We start from the raw sequence: 18,905 nt of genomic DNA, 5'->3' as shown, positions 1-18,905 counted from the left end.
AAACAGAAAACATTGTTTGGAAGATTTTTTCATTTAAGGGAGACAACTTCTCTATGCTCTCTTTAGCTTTATAAATGTCATGACTATAAATGATAATGTTTCAAATGGAGAGATATTTTACAATCCAAATCAGCAGGGTTATCTGACGCAATCACTGAACGATAAATTAAGCCAGGGGCCTACCAAGCCCTCTTCTGTCATTTCCTTATCTCTCCTCATTTGAATCTACTAATTATTGCTCACATAGTACTTAAGAAAGACAATGGAGGTGTAGCCTGAGGGCTGGGATCCAACCCTGGCTCTGCTGTTTCACCAGCTTTATAATGTTAGACAAATCCCTTTACCACTCTATGTTCAAAGGGTTAAATTAGGCAGTTCCAATCAATGATCTATTTTTGCTCCAACATCCTGGGGGTTTGCAAGTTTGTGAGAACATAGACTTGGTTTTGAGGATTTAAACTTGGCTAATGATGTTCAGAAGTTATGACATTTCTCACATCAGAATATTTGCTTGATAATTATTTCTATGAGAGTATTTATGGCATAAAAAGTTTGAATGATCATTTTTTAAAAATGTAATAATAAAACCATGATCATTTTTTGCTATCTATCCATATTGCATGGAAATAAAAAATTTTTAAAGGCTAGAAAAATAAAAGTAGTTGCTGTTCATTGAGGAAATGAAGATTTACATTTGGTTTCTGGCATTGTTCTTGAGACTCTCAAATATAAACCCACCAAATAGGCTACATTTAGGCATATTGTTGCTCAGTTACTGGGTCTTGGCTGTGTACTTAGGAATAATTTGATATTACTTCCTTCAGTGTAAACACCAAGGAAAGCTCTCTTGCTCTCTTTCTTTTTTACAATGCTTGGACATGGGCTCTGATCTTTTACTCTTGCTCTCTTTCTTTTTTACAATACTTGGACATGGGCTCTGATCTTTTACAACGGTTGGACATCACTAAAAAGTTTGGGCAACCTCACCTGTAGTCTAAATGATGACCTTGTGCAAATTAGAAAAAAGTCATTCGTTCCCTAAGTCATTTTACTACCAGCAGCCAGAAAATGGTTCTATGATTAATCCAAATCTGCAGTAAAAACAAATATGAATGGTGCCACCCAGAGCTGGACAATGCAAAATTATACATCGTCAGTTTTATTGACCCAAATTTTAGTTGATAGAATTTCAACACTTTGGGTAACTTTGCAAACATCCTTTCTCACCTTTGAGACTCTGTCTCCTCATATGAAAAAGATTGAATGAGATAATCTCTTGAGATGATGTTTTGAGCAATTACAAGATGGTCTTCAAGTAAAAGGAGCATCGCATGAACTGTTTAAGACATAGCCTGCTCTTGCTCCAGTTTTCGAATATTTTTCCTTCACTTAAAGGTTTTCTCCAAATTGAATCTCCTTTAGTCCCTATTCCTGCAGGTTAGGAAAATCTATTCTTTAAAAAATAAATGTTCTTTAAAAATACAAATTGCAGCTGGGTGTGATGGCTCACACCTGCAATCCCAGCACTTTGGGAAGCCAAAGTGGGAGGATCACTTGAGCCCAAGAGTTCAAAACCAGCCTGGGCAACATAGCGAAACCCCATCTCTACAAAAAGTTTTTTTTAAATAGCCAGGGTTTGGTGGTGCAGGTCTGTCTTCCCAGCTACTTGGGAGGCTGAGATGGGAGGATTGCTTGATTCCAAGAGGTGGAGGCTGCAGTGAACTATGATCACACCATTGCACTCCAGTCTGCATGACAGAGCAAGACCCTGTCTCAAAATAAATAAATACATTTTTAAAAAGTGGATATAGGTTATAAGCAGTTACCCTTAAAAAAGCACTGCTCTTGAAAAAGCAGTTGCTGAGGCCACACTGTCCCCAGGGGTAACAAGCCTCGTGCCTTTCCCTGAACGCCATGCCTGTCCTTGCCTTCTCAGTCGAAGAGAGGTGATTTTGAAAGTTGTTATCAAGGGAGGTGGATTTTGTTCTGGGCCATCCTTTCATGGCAAGAGTGTATCTTTCATTGCAGGACATTCAATGTCCTTGGCCTTCACTCACCAAATGCCAAAAAACAACCCCCAATCCTTATGACAACCAAAAAAAAGACACCACCCCTACCCCATTTCCAAACACCCTCTTGAGAAATGGCATCACTCTTGGTTGAGATACCTTTTTACCATCAATTTGCACTCTGGCCTTGAAATGTGCTTTGGAAACATACCACCACATCTTTTGCCAGAAGCCACAAAGGTCAGGCATAAGCCTTTTTACACAAAGAGAGTGAAAGAGTCCTAAGAGAGCGTTGCATATGGCTTCTCTGAAAAACTGGGCTCCTTGTCTATGTAATAACTGGGGAAACTGAAATTCAAATGACTTTCCTAAGATCACTCATTAGATAATAGGCTATGTTGACTCTACAAATAAAATACCTTAAGGACCCAGTATCTTAGTGTACCTTAGTAATGCACATCATAATTATATCAATGTCATTGTTGGTCATTTTTTTATTACTGGCAATGTACCAGCACCTTACAAATCTCATTTATCCTTTCCACAGCTCTAGAAGTATTCATATCCCCTTACACAGATTAGAAAACTGATGCTTAGAAAAATGAAGTAGTTTGGCCACGCTCTCCCAGCTAAGTGGCAGAGCGAGGATTCAAGCTGATGTTCGTGAGACTGAAAAGCAGTGTACTGGCCCATGGCCTGGTGCTTTTTTTAGTCCACCTTACTTTGAAGTAGCAGGAAAGTTAACTGAAATCCCTAACTTTTGAACCAGGCTGTCGGTAGCAACCTAAAAACAATTATTTTGCACTGTGTTCTGCCGGAGATGTTATTTTCATTATTGCTAGGACTACTCTCAGCAGGGTCACCTCATTAGCTGAAGAAAATGTTCCCTGTTGTTCTGTGAGAGACGGATCAGATGGAGAAGCATAAAAACAAACTCCAGAAAGTGATTCTGTGTTCCCCTCATTTAGAGGATGGAACAGTAATCCCCTTCTTCTCTGATTCCCAGCCTGCTAAGTGATGTTTTATTTCTGTAGTTGCAGAAGTGTTTTGAAAATGATGGAAAAAGTTTTACAGGGATGCCTTCCAAAACTCTTTATCAGTGTTTCCATAACAGTAAATTGGAGTGTCGAACCTTTGGTGAGTACACTTAATGTTGGTCTGTTTTACATTTTCCCATGTAGGAAAATAAGACTTTGGCTAGATTGGTCCTAATTGCCTATGAGGAATAACTAAAGTAAGTGAGACTTTGTAAAATATTTTAAATTTTTAAAATATTAAATATTTTAATATTTTTAATATTTCAAATAGAGTGAGGCTATATTTAATATTTTTTAATATTTTCTTTTTGTTCAGAACAACCTCAAATACAAACACTTCATCAGTTATATTGATACTCCTATTGACAGACACCTCCAAAGCCATGTGTTATAGAAGCCGTCTATAAAACCCTATCACTTTGCTCCATTTGAAAATCCATATTTATAGAAACCAATGTGATTTTTTTCAAAATGACATTCGATCACAGGATTTGGATTTCACTTAGAATAAAATCAAAACTCATTGTGGAGGGCAGGTGCAGTGACTCGCGCCTATAATCCCAGCATTTTGGGAGGCTGAGGTGGGCAGATAGCTTGAGCCCAGGATTTCTAGACAAGCCTAACCAACATGGTGAAACCCTGTCTCTAGTAAAAATACCAAAATTAGCCAGACGTGGCGGTGCACGCCTGTAATCCCAGCCACTCAGGAGGCTGAGACAGGAGAATCGCTTGAACCCGGGAGGCGGAGGTTGCAGTGGGCCAAGATCACACCATTGCACTCCAGCCTGGGCGACAGAGGGAGACTCCTCATCCTGGCCCACCAGGATGTGACCTGGTGCTGCCTGTCCTCTGACCCCACCTCCTCCCTTTCTTTTCTCGCTTGCTCCCCACCCTCTAACCATTCTATCTCTCTGTCAGGACTTTCGTATTTATTGTCGTTTCTCATCAAGCACTTGCCTCCTGATCTTCACTTGGCAGTTTCTATCTTTTTTTCAAGCTCCAGGTCAAATTTTATCTCAATTAAAAAAAAAGAAAATTCTTCCTCAATTCCCTAAGTTGGCCATCCTGACATCTCCAAACACATTACGTTCTTTTGGTTTATTTTTAAAAGAACTTTTTTACTATTTGAAATGATCTTATTATTTTGTTTACTTGCTTATTTTCTGTTAAACTTCAGTTAAAATAGGAAAGTATCTCCATGTCTACAACAGAACCCAGAATATAATAAGGTTGAAGAGTATTTGCTAAATGGATGATGAATGAATAAATGAATGAATGAATGAATTCCAATTCTGCACCTGGAATGAGATTGAAGTTTCAGATAAATACCATAAGGCACAAAACATTCATTGAGTAGTTCAAATCTACATAATTTGTGAAAGTTGACATTCAAATTGAAATTACAAAGTTATATTCTCTATTCTTGGTCGGCCTGTCAAGAACAGGAATTCTAGGGGGAAGCAGGGATAAAAAACTCAGAACTGCTTTACAGGGAGAAATTTCAGACCACATGATATCTAGCTGAAGACAGGCTTTCCTTTTGCCAGGTGCGACTTTTCTGCTTATTCAAGCAGGACCACGCTGATTCTTTTCTTTTTATTTTTTGAGACAGAGTCTCGCTCTATCACCCAGGCTGGAGTGCAGTGACACAATCTCTGCTCACTGCAATCTCCACCTCCCAGTCTCAAGTGACTCTCCTTCCTCAGCCGCCCGAGTAGCTGGGATCACAGGCATGCACCACCATGCCTGGCTAATTTTTTGTATTTTTGGTAGAGACAGGGTTTTGCCATGTTGCCCAGAGTGTCTCATACTCACGAGCTCAGGCGATCCACCTGCCTCAGCCTCTTAAAGTGCTGGGATTACAGATGTGAGCCACCATGCCCAGCCCACCAGGCTGATTCTTACCAAAAGTTTCAGGATGAACATCATAGGATTTGTAAATATGCCTTTTATACTCATTTCCTTGCCCTCTGACCTGCAAGAATAAGTCTTTTGACATTCCTCTATTTAACATCATCACTTTCAGGAGGATGGCATTGTGATCTGTTTCTCCTCTACTAGCAGTGAACTTGTTTTGTGTTAAGTCTTTAGGTTTTGAAAATAGAGCCTGTTTATGTCCCAGATGTCCTTTTATTGAGTTCCCAGAATACAAATGGAAACATTTTATTACCAGACAGTGGTGTTTAAAAATGAAAATCAAACCTAATACATGAACTCAGACAACTGGAATAAGGAATATAATATTTATAAAACTGAGTAGGAGGTTGCAATCATTGCTCTAAAATAAAGCATTAAAAATTAATTCAGAGCAAACCTGTCTGTGCTACAGCAAAGCTCTCTTTCATTAAAGTAGCACTGCATGTTTCTCCAGAATTAGTTCTCCCAAATAGGTAAATAGCTTGTAAGAACTGAGTGTTCGGCAAACTACGGAAGTGCTACGTGAGGCACGATTTAGAGCTGCTTTTAGTATTACAGCTTTATAGACCTTTCATTTTGAACCAATTAATTGTGAATCTTGCAGTTTTTCTCTGTTTTTCACCCTTGAGTATTACTAGGAAGGTTTAATTCACATGCTTCTTAGTCATCTTCATTTGGTTGATCCAGATGGTTCTGTATCATTTGATCAATTCATATGCAGCAGAATAGTAAATCTTGGAGAACTGTGGTTACCAGTTATAAGATATACTTTAAAACTTTCCATAGGTTTTTCATTTCAAAAAGTTTGTGTTGCACATATTTTAAGTGACTTTTCCCTATCTTATTCTACTTCACATTATTCTCATTATCCATATTGCATTATTATTGTTAGTTTCCATCTTAAGAATACACTAAAAAGGAAGAGACATAAAATGCTAGTGCTATTTCTGCATTTTCTATGAGATGAAGTTTTTATTTTTACCGATATACACCATTTCTCTGAAGCCCTAAAACAGATAACCTTATAACCTCTAGGCCCTATTGATTTTCTAATGATTTCAAATAAAAAGCATCCAGTTTCCATTGCATTGACAAACTGTTCAGTCCCTGGGCAAAACCTATTGGATTCCTATTAAATGAAGGGGGCAAGAAACAACAGAAAATCCAAAAAGTAGATTTGAGATGGAGCGGGGGAGAGGTGGTCTCAGCTTAGCTCAGTAAATGGGTACTTAACCTTTGACCAATGATGACAGGTCTTCTTTAGTTCTCTTAGACCAAGCGCAAGCTGTTATGATTAAATAAAAAAGAAAAAAAACTGTTTAGAGCCTTACTGAATATGTCCTGGGAATTAAAGCATATGGCAGGGATAAGGAAAAAAGATTTTCCTTATGCTAATGACCCTTGATGTCTGAAATAAATTAGATCCATTAGAGTTTATGCTCAATAAAAGAAAGACTTTAAGCACTCCAAAGTTAGTGACTCGAGACCAGTTTTTGCTCTAAAATTCAATCTGCCTGCTTATTAATTCTTAGTGAGGCTCCAGAGCAGACAGGAGCTGCAAAATCATAATTCTGTACTGAACCAGAATTTTAGAAGACCACAGGTTTCTTTTCCTTTTAATTAAACCATTTTTCATGCTTCCTATTTTCTTTCCCTCATTAATTTGATTTTGTTCCCATTTTTGTTTCATTTTTTTTTTCTTTTCAAGGTTTCATTTATCCCATTTCAACTGAACAGAGAACCCAGAATGAATATGGATTTGCTTGTAAGTTTGATGTTTGGATTTTATGTTGCTGAATAATCATTTAACGTTATTGCCCCTAGTTCAAGTTTACCTTTCTTTGGATTACAGATGTGCACACAGGAAATAGGAGCCTAATATATTCTAACATGAAAAATAAATTAGATTTTCGCTGCTGAAGAGAAGAAAGGGTCATTTCAAGACTCTGCCAGCTTTAAAATCTGTCAGTCTACCATTCAAAGCCTGAGTCCCAGTAGCTGACAAAACATATCATGAAATATGCTGATATAAGTAAAGGGCAGGGTCCAAATACTAAAAAGGAAAGGGTTGAAAAAAGACAGATCTGTTGAGCTAGAAATCATGAATGTTGAATAAGTAATAATGGCCTGGCAAAGTAAAACGTTAAGGATTTAGATATAATATTCTGACCAGAGTTCAGAATCCTGCAGCAGTGCCTCAAATAAAACCCAACAGAAAAGTGAAGCAAGCACTTTGAAAGCAGTACTCACTCAACCAAGAAAACTTGGTTTTCTGAAGAAAATCTGCTAATGTTGACTTGATTGTTAAGAAAGTGAATATTCTGGAAATTTTGGGAAGAAAATTATTTTTAAGAGAAAACAAACCTCTTTTGGATACATTACATTTAAACACAAAATGCTAAAAGAGATAGAGCAATTTCCAATAGAGAATTCATTTACACTGCTAATATGTGAAAGATTGCATGATATTAGAGTGTGGGTTATCTTGTGAGCCACTGGCAAATGAAATGATGACTTATTTCACCATGGAAACCATGTGGCTGTGAGTCTTAGGACAGGGCCATGGTTCCTCCCATTTTAGGAGGTCATGGGACCTACAAATTTGAAAGTTCTCTCTCCCTGAAAAATGCATATGTATATAACACTGACCATTAAATTCTAGGTTGTTCTCGACCACCTGAAGTACCAATTTAACAACCTCTTTTACAGTGAGTGGAGCAGCTTTGATTAATTTTGCTGAACATGTTTTTGTGTATCACAGAAAACTAAAACCAGAGACTTAAAAACGTCAAAGGGTCCGCAAAGGTTTCATTTCATTTGTTTGTTTTAATTATCAGCTTCTATCACCTTTTCCAGTTGGATGAAAGCATGTTGTATGCCACCAAGGCAACATGCAGCATTTATAGGAATTCTGTTCCAGAAACAAGGCCTCAGTTGACTGACACGCTGTATTGGTCAAATGCTTATTTGCCTTTTGGGGTAGTCTGACCTTTCTGATCACTGAACCAGGCCTTTATCTTCCTTAGTGCACAAGAGAGCTATATTTTATTCTAGTAATGAGTAGCTCAAATGTAAATCTCTGACAGGGGACCGTGAGAAGCTCAGGGTTCTCAGAGATAATACTGCATCTGTATCAAAGACTGGACTTAGAAAAGGTTATCGACATTAACCTCTGTCCCCCAGATCTGGGCCTTCTGAACGCACACCTTTCAAATCTAATATGTTTGCTCCTAATATTTGCTTTGCTTAGTTACACCATTCCCACCCACCTCTCCATTGATTCAGGGGGAAATGAGGACAGTGCTATGGAAAGTAATTTGATGACTTGAAGTGATACTTAGGAAAATATTCTGGTTCAATAAATATACAGATTTAAAACATGCCAGATATTTCTAACAGTGTTTATGTTTATGTTTTTAAAGAACTATCAGAGAATTCAAAAACCCTTCCAAACTTTTCCACCTGAAATGTGTAATAAACTTTTTTTTTTTTTTTTCCTGTGGGTTGGGATGGTTTTAGTTCCAGTTTCTTTATATGCCTAACAATAAATGGTCTGTTATGCTGCCCAATTATAAGATAGATTAGTGGGTGGATAGATGCAGAGTGAGAAAGGAAAAGAAATCAGAGATAATTTTCCACTGAAAGGCCACAGCCATTTTATATAGCTTTTGAAATAGATTTGAAATTAACCTATAAAAAAAGGCAGTAAATGTCTGAAAAAATTATAGCAATACATATGTGTACTGTGGGAAATTTCTATAAGCAGCTGGTTCAGTGTTTCACTCTTCCTTCTAGCTGCTCCTGATTCAGATGATGTTGCTCTCTATGTTGGGATTGTGATAGCAGTGATCGTTTGCCTGGCGATCTCCGTAGTTGTGGCCTTGTTTGTGTATCGGAAGAATCATCGTGACTTTGAGTCAGATATTATTGACTCTTCAGCACTCAATGGGGGCTTTCAACCTGTGAACATCAAGGCAGCAAGACAAGGTCAGTTGACATTCCACTTCACACCCTGTTACTTATGCATGTAAGCAGTTTCAAAATCAATGACTTCAGAGTCATCTCATTCAGCTAAAATGTAAGCTCCATGAAGACAGCAATTTGAGTTAATTTTGTTCATTACTGTATTGATGTCATGTATATAACAAATGAGAGTTAACAAGGTAAACAAATCCTCTTTTTTTTCTTTTCTGACAGATTGCTCTGTCACTTTTTAACTTCTATTTGAAAAGAATACACTGACTGGTTGACTGATTTCTTGAGTCTCCTTTTTTCCTTCCTTTGACTAGATATCTTGTATTGCTATAAATACAATAATTTACCAATGAACCCAAATCCAGGATAGACCAGGGAAACCATAGCTAATCGACACCTAGCAGGGCTCATTGTTCAATCCAATCTGTTGAAAGAGCTAAATACCTTGGGCATAATGAGTAGATGTCAAAGCAAATTATAGAATGAGCTTGACCACTTACTTATAGCCAATAATAAAATAGCTGGTAGTTATCTGATTGCCCTGTTTTCAGTAGAGCCTGTCTATCCACCTCCAATATTAGCTGAGCTGCTTTACTTTTGGCTCAGAAAGTGTGAGGGGGAGTCTGACTAATGTAGTTTAGCCTGAATGGAGAACACCAATGGGATTATTTTCTCTTTCTGACTCAGATCTGCTGGCGGTACCCCCAGACCTCACGTCAGCTGCAGCCATGTACAGAGGACCTGTCTATGCCCTGCATGATGTCTCAGACAAAATCCCAATGACCAACTCTCCAATTCTGGATCCACTGCCCAACCTGAAAATCAAAGTGTACAACACATCAGGTGCTGTCACCCCCCAAGATGACCTCTCTGAGTTTACATCCAAGCTGTCCCCTCAGATGACCCAGTCGTTGTTGGAGAATGAAGCCCTCAACCTGAAGAACCAGAGTCTAGCAAGGCAGACTGATCCATCCTGTACCGCATTTGGCAGCTTCAACTCGCTGGGGGGTCACCTTATTGTTCCCAATTCAGGTAATTCCTAGAGGTTTAAATTGCAAAGAGGCAGCTTGAAACATATTTTTCCATACCAAAATATTTTTTGTTCATGGGATGTTTTCATTAGGCCTGAAATGTTAAATGTGACCTATCCAGCCCAAATCTACTTTCAGTGTAAACAGAACATTTCTTTAGACAGAATCAGCAAAACCATTTCTCTTCCTCCAACCAATTCCGAAAACACTTCCTCTAAAAATTTTATACTCACAACTTTCTGCTGAGGTGTAATTTAGAACCATCATTGACCTCCTTTTTACTAGAACTTCAGAAGGCAACATCAAGCCACAAGTCCTAATGTTGTCATTATACTTTAAAAGGACAAACTAATTATAAAATATATCATTTGGTTCAGTTCCAATTTACTACATGAATCAATACTACAGAACACAAATTTTTTGATCATCAGAGGCATCATAATCGACATCAAATCTTCATTTATTAACCTAACTTCATAACACAGTCTTTCACCTCACAGTATTGATAGTGTACACTGTACTCACTCCTACCTCTGATATTTGTATCCCGAATCACCAGATTCATCAGGTGTGTTTTTGTACTATTACTTGGTTTCAGTTTATGATGTAGTCTCTCTGCATCTAGAGAATAAGCCTCATAAACGTCTTTCATGGTGAACAAAAGTTCATGACGATACTTTTGGATTAAAAATGGATATTCATTAATCAATATTAGTAATGAGCTCAGAACCATGGGTGATAAAAGGGTTAATGGCTTCCTCTCTAAATCTACCTTAATTCTTTTGGACAAGGCTGTGAGTATTTTGTAAATACAGTAATACCTAAAATGTAAATACCTACAATGTTGTCACATTGAAAAAACATAATATATGTATAGTCAAGGAATATACAGACCAATGAGTCTTCAGGCCTGAATATGAAACTTTATTTGATTCTTCCTGTCATTCACTCTTTCATTTCAATGCCTTGGCAACTTTTACCCTAAACCTTTGAAAGTATATTTTAACAAAATCAAAACATTTAATAAAATACCATTTTTTTCTTCACAGTTTACATAGCTGAAATCATGTATTATATAATGTTTCCACCCTTTTCTCATTAATCCTTAAGCTATTGCATGCTCTTTAAAATCATGATTCTAGTATCTTTATAACAGTCCAGTACTGAATGAATCAAAACATACTTTAATGTTCTTCCATTGTTTAAACATTACAATTGTTCTCAAAATAGTTCTTTTCCCTCTGATGTGTATTGGATTCTGCCTTTTCTTCCCATTTCTACCTACCACTTTTTCACATGCACATTATTATAAAGGCCTCTTAAGTGGAAGGGAGTGAGCTAGCATGTTTTAAATGCTTCCTGTGTATTAGGCAATGGTGATCAACATATGATATTTTATTTAATGGACAAACAATAGTTACCTATTACTTTATATTCATAATGCTGTTTCATCCCCATAACAAAGATGAAGGCATGTTTTATGTTTTCAACGAAAAAAATAAAAGCACTGAGGCTTGGTAGCCTCGTGTGTGACCTTCCCGCTGTGTCCTCCACAAATCATTCTGTACGTTGACAGTCCACTTCCTACAACACCAAGGCTCTCATATTACTCTCCTTCTCAAGAGGGCTGTGGCTCACCATCTTCAACCAGTTACATAAAGGCCTTTGCATCACTACTACCTCTTAACTCTCCATTCTTTTTTCTTGAGACTTTCCAGTGTGGTCAGGCAAGTTTTCATATTGCCCCACACTCATTTGGCATATTCCATTTCCTCGCTAATTAAATTATGAATTACTCAAAGACAGGAAGGCTATCTTTTCCTTCTTGAAATTCACAACAGTGCCAAACACTGTACTCACAAGGATGTTTCATAAATTTGTATGGAGCCGAAGGAAGCTGGATTTTATGGGAATCAAATGATGGAGCCAAACATCTTTGGAGTGCTGTCCACACTGAATCACTCTGTGTGATGATGAGCAGTGGTGTGGGCCCCAGACCACCACCATGGGTATCACCTGGCAACTGGTTGAACTGAAAAATCTCCTACCCCACACCCTGTATCTCTGAATCAGAAACTCTGGGGGTAGGGACCAGTAATCTGTGGTTTAACAAGCTCTCCAGGTGGTTCTGATGTGAGCTCAAATTTGCCAGCCACTGCTACAGCAGACACAGTTAGCTTAGAACACAGCCCAATCTGATAGTTCTGCAAAAGGACACCGATTAGCAACTAACTAGAAACGCTTTGACCTGCTATGACTAAACTAGGAGTTACTGTTCACTTTCTAGAGTTATGTATAATAAAAGGTCTTCACCAATTCTTATACCATTGTGGAATTACATTGATGCTAACTAGATATTTTAAAAATACACTTTTTTTTAATGTTGAAGTTTGCATTTCCCTGACTTTGAATCTTGTGGGGATTTTCAAAAAATTGGAAATGATGCATCATTACAGCTGTTTGAAATTTTGAACAATTGTTGGTTTTCCCCTTGTCTTGCAAGGAAAACAACAGTGGAACCATCTGTCTGTTCCTTAAATAAAACAAGAGTTTAAAAAGTTACATCATTCCTTTAAGTAATTCCATAAGAGTTCAGAGGGAGCTGTGGTAAGGAGGCCAATGAGGAAGGAAAACAGAGCAACTTGGAATATTTACATGTCTTTAGAGAAAACGAAGCAGGCTTATGGCTGTGCGGTCACAAAATTCTCCTCATTCCCTTTTACGTGCTGCAAAAGCTTTGATTCCTAGGTCTTATATGACTGCTTTTCTCTTTTGCTATTCAGGAGTCAGCTTGCTGATTCCCGCTGGGGCCATTCCCCAAGGGAGAGTCTACGAAATGTATGTGACTGTACACAGGAAAGAAACTATGAGGTAAATATGCTTTTTCTGGTGCACTGACTTTACCAATGTCTAACTTGGAGGAGAATTGTACAACAGACAATAAACCCAACATATTTTTGTCTCAAGTGCCTTGCTTCTGGCGTACATTATTTTTCCCTTGACCTACAAGAGGTCAGGTTTTACTTCTCTTTGTCTTTGAAGCTCCAGACACTTTTGCAGATCTTGAATATGGGTAGAAGGCTAGAGATCTTTTCCCAAGTGGACATGTTGCCATATTTCCTGGAAAAATGTCCAGAAATGTGATCCCTAGATTGTCCGGAGAGACAAGTGGGTAGACACAGAGACATCAACTTCATGGGACCTGGCTCAGAAATCCAGCCTGTTCCTATTACAGAGTCAAAGGTCACAAAGCATTGAACAACTCCCCCAATCCCTACCACTCCCACTCAGCCTAGCCCTTAAGTCTGACCCATGGATTCTTCCTTTTGTGACTGTCTTCTAGCTTAAGTGTTACCAATTTCCTTCTTATGTTTAGCACTTATAAATTCCACATTAGGCCGTTCAGAATGGGTCTAGGATTGATTAAAACTAGATTGAATTAAAAGGTTTTGTTTAGAATGTTTCATAATCATAAAGATGAAGTTATTTTAAGTAAAAATAACAAGAGGCGTTGAGAAGTCCTAAATTCAATTTTCATTTTGGCCTTTGACAAATCGTTCTGGGTCTTTCTTGATTAGTTTCCATATAAAATGCGTGTGTTAAATAGTGCTTTAGAAGCCTGATTAATGCTTCTGAAGTACACTGAGATCTTAAAATGAAAGATGTTGTTAAAATGGAGATCCTCATCATGTAATTATCATTGTTTCTCCCAAGGGGAAAAGCATCGGCTCCTCAGCCTTGAGCTCTGAGTATAAAGCATGAGTGACAGTGCACAACTACGTTATCATTATAACGCATTATACCTTTTCTTTTCCCAGCTCTCATCCTCAGAAAAACATCCATGTTTAGTCTTGTTCTTCACTAGCTGTAAAGCTTTTTTATTATGCTCTCAGGTGGAGATATTGGCATTTATAATTGGTGTGACCCAGAACATTTTTTTCCTCGGGTGGTGTACTTCCACCTACATAAATACTAGCCTGTCTAAGAAAATAATACAATTCTTGAGCATTATTCATGCCTTAAATTTGAGCAACAGAAAATCACTAAAAGGCTTGTATTTACTCACATCAAATATTCATTTTTTTCATTCCCAATGCAAAGCAACATTCACAGGCCCTCAAAGCTCCCTTCTTTTGCATCAGGAGAAAAGAAGATTAGCAAACTACACGATCTCTTTATTTTATTTTATTTTATTTTTCTTCCTCTTATCCGGAATCAAGGTTAGCATTAAGATCTATCCATCAAGGCCTTTGCCAGAATGGACATTTTGTTTAAACAGAAATAAGTATTCGCTTGTGCTTTATGGTGACTAACAGTAAGTTGCCTGGGCTTCTTATTTTCCATCCGATTATCATTATCTGCAGCTGAAGATCAAGCCTTAACGGGCTGCTGCAGGCACAGGCTGAAGCTGAAAGAGGTGTGCATTCACGTGCCTGCTCTTCCCATACTTTCCTTGGCAGCAGAACCAGGATAATTGTACATTTTAGATGAAAGAAAGAGAAAACAGAAAATTGATAAAGCTAGACATTTTTCTGTTTTTAGGGTCCTCTGCCTTTGACTATAATGAAAAGGAAACTATCAGTCACTCCTTGCTATGCCTACCATCTGAAGTTAGGTGCAGAGGGAATTACTCTGTTGAATTTAGTGTGCATAAAAGAAGTTCTGTGTATAAAAATGAAGCTAGGAAAACCTCAAGATCTCAAAAGAAAATAGGCACCAGAGACCACGAACCAAGGAACAAACCCAGGAGGATAACCGTTTCAGATAAATGAGAAGTCTTCTCTTCACTAGTTTTCTGTTATGAACCAGATGCATATTTATTGTAAAACACAATGGCAAGAATGTGCTTTAGGATATAGTCGTAATACAAAGCATCCCTGCCCTTCATCCAGCAAACTCTCAATTTCATTTACTTCTCACTATGTTCTGCAAGCTGTGATGAGCTCCACTTTAAAGATGAAGAAACTGAGGCACAGGGGAATTGGGTTCCATAGCCAGGGTTTCACAGTTAATACCTTAGCAAGGCAGAATTCAAACTCAGGCTTTTCTGATCACAAAGCACTTTCTGCTTCCTAATGTGCCATCCTCCTCCATTGCACCAATGCACAAACCAAACCTCTGCGTACGTATTATGGTGCATTTTTGGATACACTTTCTATTGCTCACTAAAGATCCTTTCTATCCACACATGATACAAGACAGAACTTCTTTGGGAGAAGACTCCTGTGAGGACATCAGGAGCTGTGATGTTACTATGCATTCGTAGGAAAATTCTGAGCATTTTTCTCCGTTTTCCTTCTCTCTGATTCCTTTTATTGCATCGCAAACTGGGTATGTTTCCAGCTGGATGGTATCCAGCTGGTCATCTGTGGATGTGAATTGTCTGAAGGGAGGCGTGAACTTAATTACATGTGGCATAGTGAATGTGACAAGAGAGGTCTTATCATTACGGAATATGCTCTAAGCGAAAGTGCAAGCTGGCAGCTGAACAGCCTGAATGAGCCACAGAGATGGGACAAGCGGTCTCTGACCAAAGAGGGTGCAGAGCTGCAAGGCCGTGCTCAGGATTTCTGCCTCTCCTGCTTCACAGATCTCTGGAGAGGCGGCGAAGCCTTTGTTTTCCTGGTGGATACAATTTCCACAATTAATGCTGCTAACATGGGCCTTTTTGCCTTGTTTCTAGTAGCAGTTTGCACAAGTGAACCCGACCTAGACTGAAATTTTGTCCTGTATCGATCCTTGTCGGAAAACAATTTGAGTTGAAGATATGAAAGTTGATTTTCCCTTTTCTCTGCATTCTGTACTCACATCGCAGTTTTATCAAAAGGTGAATAAATCAATTTAGAAATTCCAAATACAAAGGTAAATAGAACACCTTTTTTATAAACGGTGGGGAGCCACGGAGTTTCTGAGCAGCTGAGTGACACAGGAATAGCAGCGCTTTTTCAAGATTGATCCGGTGACAGTGCGCGGGATGCATCGGTGGATCTTGGCAGAAGGACTTGCCCAGAAGGCTTGGTGCCTGGGTGGGCCCTGGCAGTAATGCAGGTGTGAGGAGAGAGGAGGAGGAGGAGCCAGGCCGGAGGGTGAGCCCAGCTCCCAGTCTGAGAGAATGGGGAGGGTATCAAGAGAATCTATTTCAGAAGAGAAACTATTTCACAGCTTGCTAGAAGTGTTGCAAAGGAGGGGCAGAATGCACAGAATAGATTCAAGAATCAAGCCTGGGGCACTGTGAGAATTGTGAGAAAAGTGAGAAGCAGCGGTGGCTCCAGGGGAGAGGACAGATTCCAGTTTGGATGCATTCAGTGTGAGTGGGAATGTGGATTCCTGCTAGGCGCGTGGAAGTGAAGTCATGGCAGGGAAGGAACCTCCAGCCGAGAACATGCAGGGGCAGAAAGAACTGGGGAAAGAACTTTAAGAAATAGTCCTATGAAGGTTTGACTGTGATGAGAGAAACTAGAGAGAACATGTAAGGATAAGGCAAATGAAGAGTTTGCATCTAGCACAGGACTTAACATATTACGGTGTTAGGAGTAGTGGCTCCTCAATGAATATTTCTGAATGAAAGTATGAAGGTTTGTGAGGGTAGCAAAAAAAACCGTGGTATAAATAGGTTCTCAAAAATCAAACGTAAAGAGAGCTCCAAGATGGAGCCTTAACACAAGGTGTTATTAAAGTAAAAATGTAAAGAAAGAGGAAGAACAACAAAAAGATTGTTAGATTTGTCAACTGTGGGACATTAGTGGCGTTTAGGATTTTTTTTTATTTAATTGGTGAAATCCCCTTAGCAATAGTTTAAGATGTGAAATAGTAGTGTGGCAACTGATACTATCATATATATCTATTAAATATAAATAATACAGTAATGTGTGAGGATAAATTCCAAAATTCCAAAATTCCCTGTGTAGGTAATTGTGTAGAGATAGATTTGCTTATCATGTTATTTTTTGGAACTTTGTAAAATAGTAGCTGACATTATTCTGTCTCAAGGAAACACAGTGATCTTTCTCCTTTTAGTAGAGTCCTTTCTCATTCATGAGCCTCAAGTTCCTCAGTTTGAAAGAAGAGCTATAAAAAGGCTAACGGTGGGAGTTAGTGAGTCCAGGTATATTTAAATCTTATCCTCGTACTGTTCTTGACAATGTTCATTTATTGAAATCCCACTTATAAAGAAATGCTTCAAGGTAGTTTATGAAAACACTTCTTCTCTATAAGAGCAATAAATTTAAGTAAGTGGATGAAAAGGTAAGAAAATGGGGAAAATAAAGTTATAAAAGATAAGATAAAGTAGGCGAGCAGTTAGAATATAAAATAGTTGGTATAATTCCCAGCACATTTGCTAGTACCAGGTCGTGAATTTACTATTTCTAAGCCTTTCAAGAAGGGGATGTGTTAAATTACAAGATCCGCATGTCCATGAGGGAAAAAAATATTCTCAGAAGAAACTCAATTATTTTTCCTTTGGTTCCTCATAAAGAAGACATTTTGGTAATGCAGTGAATAGCATACTTAAAAGAAAAACAGCAATGAGCTTCAAGGGCCGCTTCTATCAGTGTCCCTCAGTGGAGGTAGATAAGCATAATGCTTATCAGTTCTGGCTTAATCCAGGGGTAGATTTTGGCCTGTCTAGGGAAATGGTGGCACGCCCTTCGGAGTGGCTTTCATAAATATTATTTTTGCACAATTGAGTTTTTGATAGCAAGTGAGTTAGATATTCCCTGTCAGGTACCTAGAGTGCAAATATTTCAAGTTGCCAGTTATGTGTGAAGGCCTGTGCTTTAAAAGGCAGCTGAGCCTAGGGTGGGATTATCATCCTAAGGGACCAGACAAAAGACATGTCCATCACTAGAAGGCACCTCCTGTTCCCACAGAGGTGGATGGAGACAGATTCTTTCCTTGAGCCTGCTCTAGGAAAGACAGGAATAGTTTCGCAAGGACTTAAACCCACTCTAAGCAACCCAAAATACGGTATCATGTGAAAGAAATTAAATGATTTGTGTTTGAAACCTACCCAGTTTTGCATCCTTAGGCAAGTTACTATCTGTGTTAATATCTGTAGATTTCAATTTCCTCTTCTGGAAAAGAAGTAAAAGACATACACTACCTTACAAGTGTACCATGGCAGCAAATGCAAAGGCTTATGTGAAAGTTTTGTAAACTATGCACTCTTGATTAGAAGTTCTCCTCACTGATGAGGCCGGGCGCGGTGTCGCAAGCCTGTAATCCCAGCACTTTGGGAGGCCGAGACAGTCGGATCACGAGGTCAGGAGATCGAGACCATCCTGGCTAACACGGTGAAACCCCGTCTCTACTAAAAAAAAATACAAAAAACTAGCCAGGCGCGGTGGTGGGTACCTGTAATCCCAGCTACTTGGGAGGCTGAGGCAGGAGAATGGCGTAAACCCGGGAGGCGGAGCTTGCAGTGAGCTGAGATCCGGCCACTGCACTCCAGCCTGGGCGACGGAGCGAGACTCCATCTCAAAAAAAAAAAAAAAAAGAAAAAAGAAAAAAAAAGGAAGTTCTCCTCACTGACAACAACAAGCAAAAGATGAGAAAATATTTCTGACAGAAAACTGAAATTTCTCTCTGTGGGCTTTGTCCCTAGAGGACTCAGCACCATCCATCATTTACTTGAATATTATCCTTGTTCGACTTCGGAAAACATTTAAAATTTTAATCATTGTTCTTTGCTGAAATTTATACTTAATTGCTGCTTCTGCAGCTAATTTTTGTTCTATGTTCATTTCCGTATCATCTGCAATTAATATTTACAGACTACTTGAATTGCTTAGAAAACACATAAGACATAAAGAGGGAAGCCGTTCTCTGCAAAAACATGAATCCGAGATATTTATTTTCTGCTATTTTCTTCTGTGTCATTTAATAGCTTCCTTTGTATAAATAAAGGAAATGTGTTACACACTCTGACCTTAGTT

At 38.6% G+C, this 18,905-nt stretch overlaps 1 protein-coding gene across 2 annotated transcripts in view; it reads left to right on the top strand.

The window, feature by feature from the left end:
- The window catches only part of UNC5C (unc-5 netrin receptor C), a 383,755-nt gene that overhangs the window by 326,523 nt on the left and 38,327 nt on the right, over nucleotides 1-18,905 (top strand). The window contains exons 8-11 of one of the 2 annotated variants that reach the window (XM_007999310.3): nucleotides 6,672-6,728; nucleotides 8,759-8,950; nucleotides 9,626-9,970; nucleotides 12,753-12,840. In XM_007999310.3, the coding sequence (XP_007997501.2) occupies nucleotides 6,672-6,728; nucleotides 8,759-8,950; nucleotides 9,626-9,970; nucleotides 12,753-12,840 (682 nt within the window). The remainder of the gene's footprint in view (nucleotides 1-6,671; nucleotides 6,729-8,758; nucleotides 8,951-9,625; nucleotides 9,971-12,752; nucleotides 12,841-18,905) is intronic. The other variant, XM_007999311.3, reaches the window with a different exon arrangement.

Source organism: Chlorocebus sabaeus, chromosome 7 (genome assembly GCF_047675955.1).
Source record: "Chlorocebus sabaeus isolate Y175 chromosome 7, mChlSab1.0.hap1, whole genome shotgun sequence".
Lineage (NCBI taxonomy): Eukaryota > Metazoa > Chordata > Mammalia > Primates > Cercopithecidae > Chlorocebus > Chlorocebus sabaeus.
Note: the sequence above shows the minus strand (reverse complement) of the source record. Positions and strands in the feature narration are given on the sequence as shown.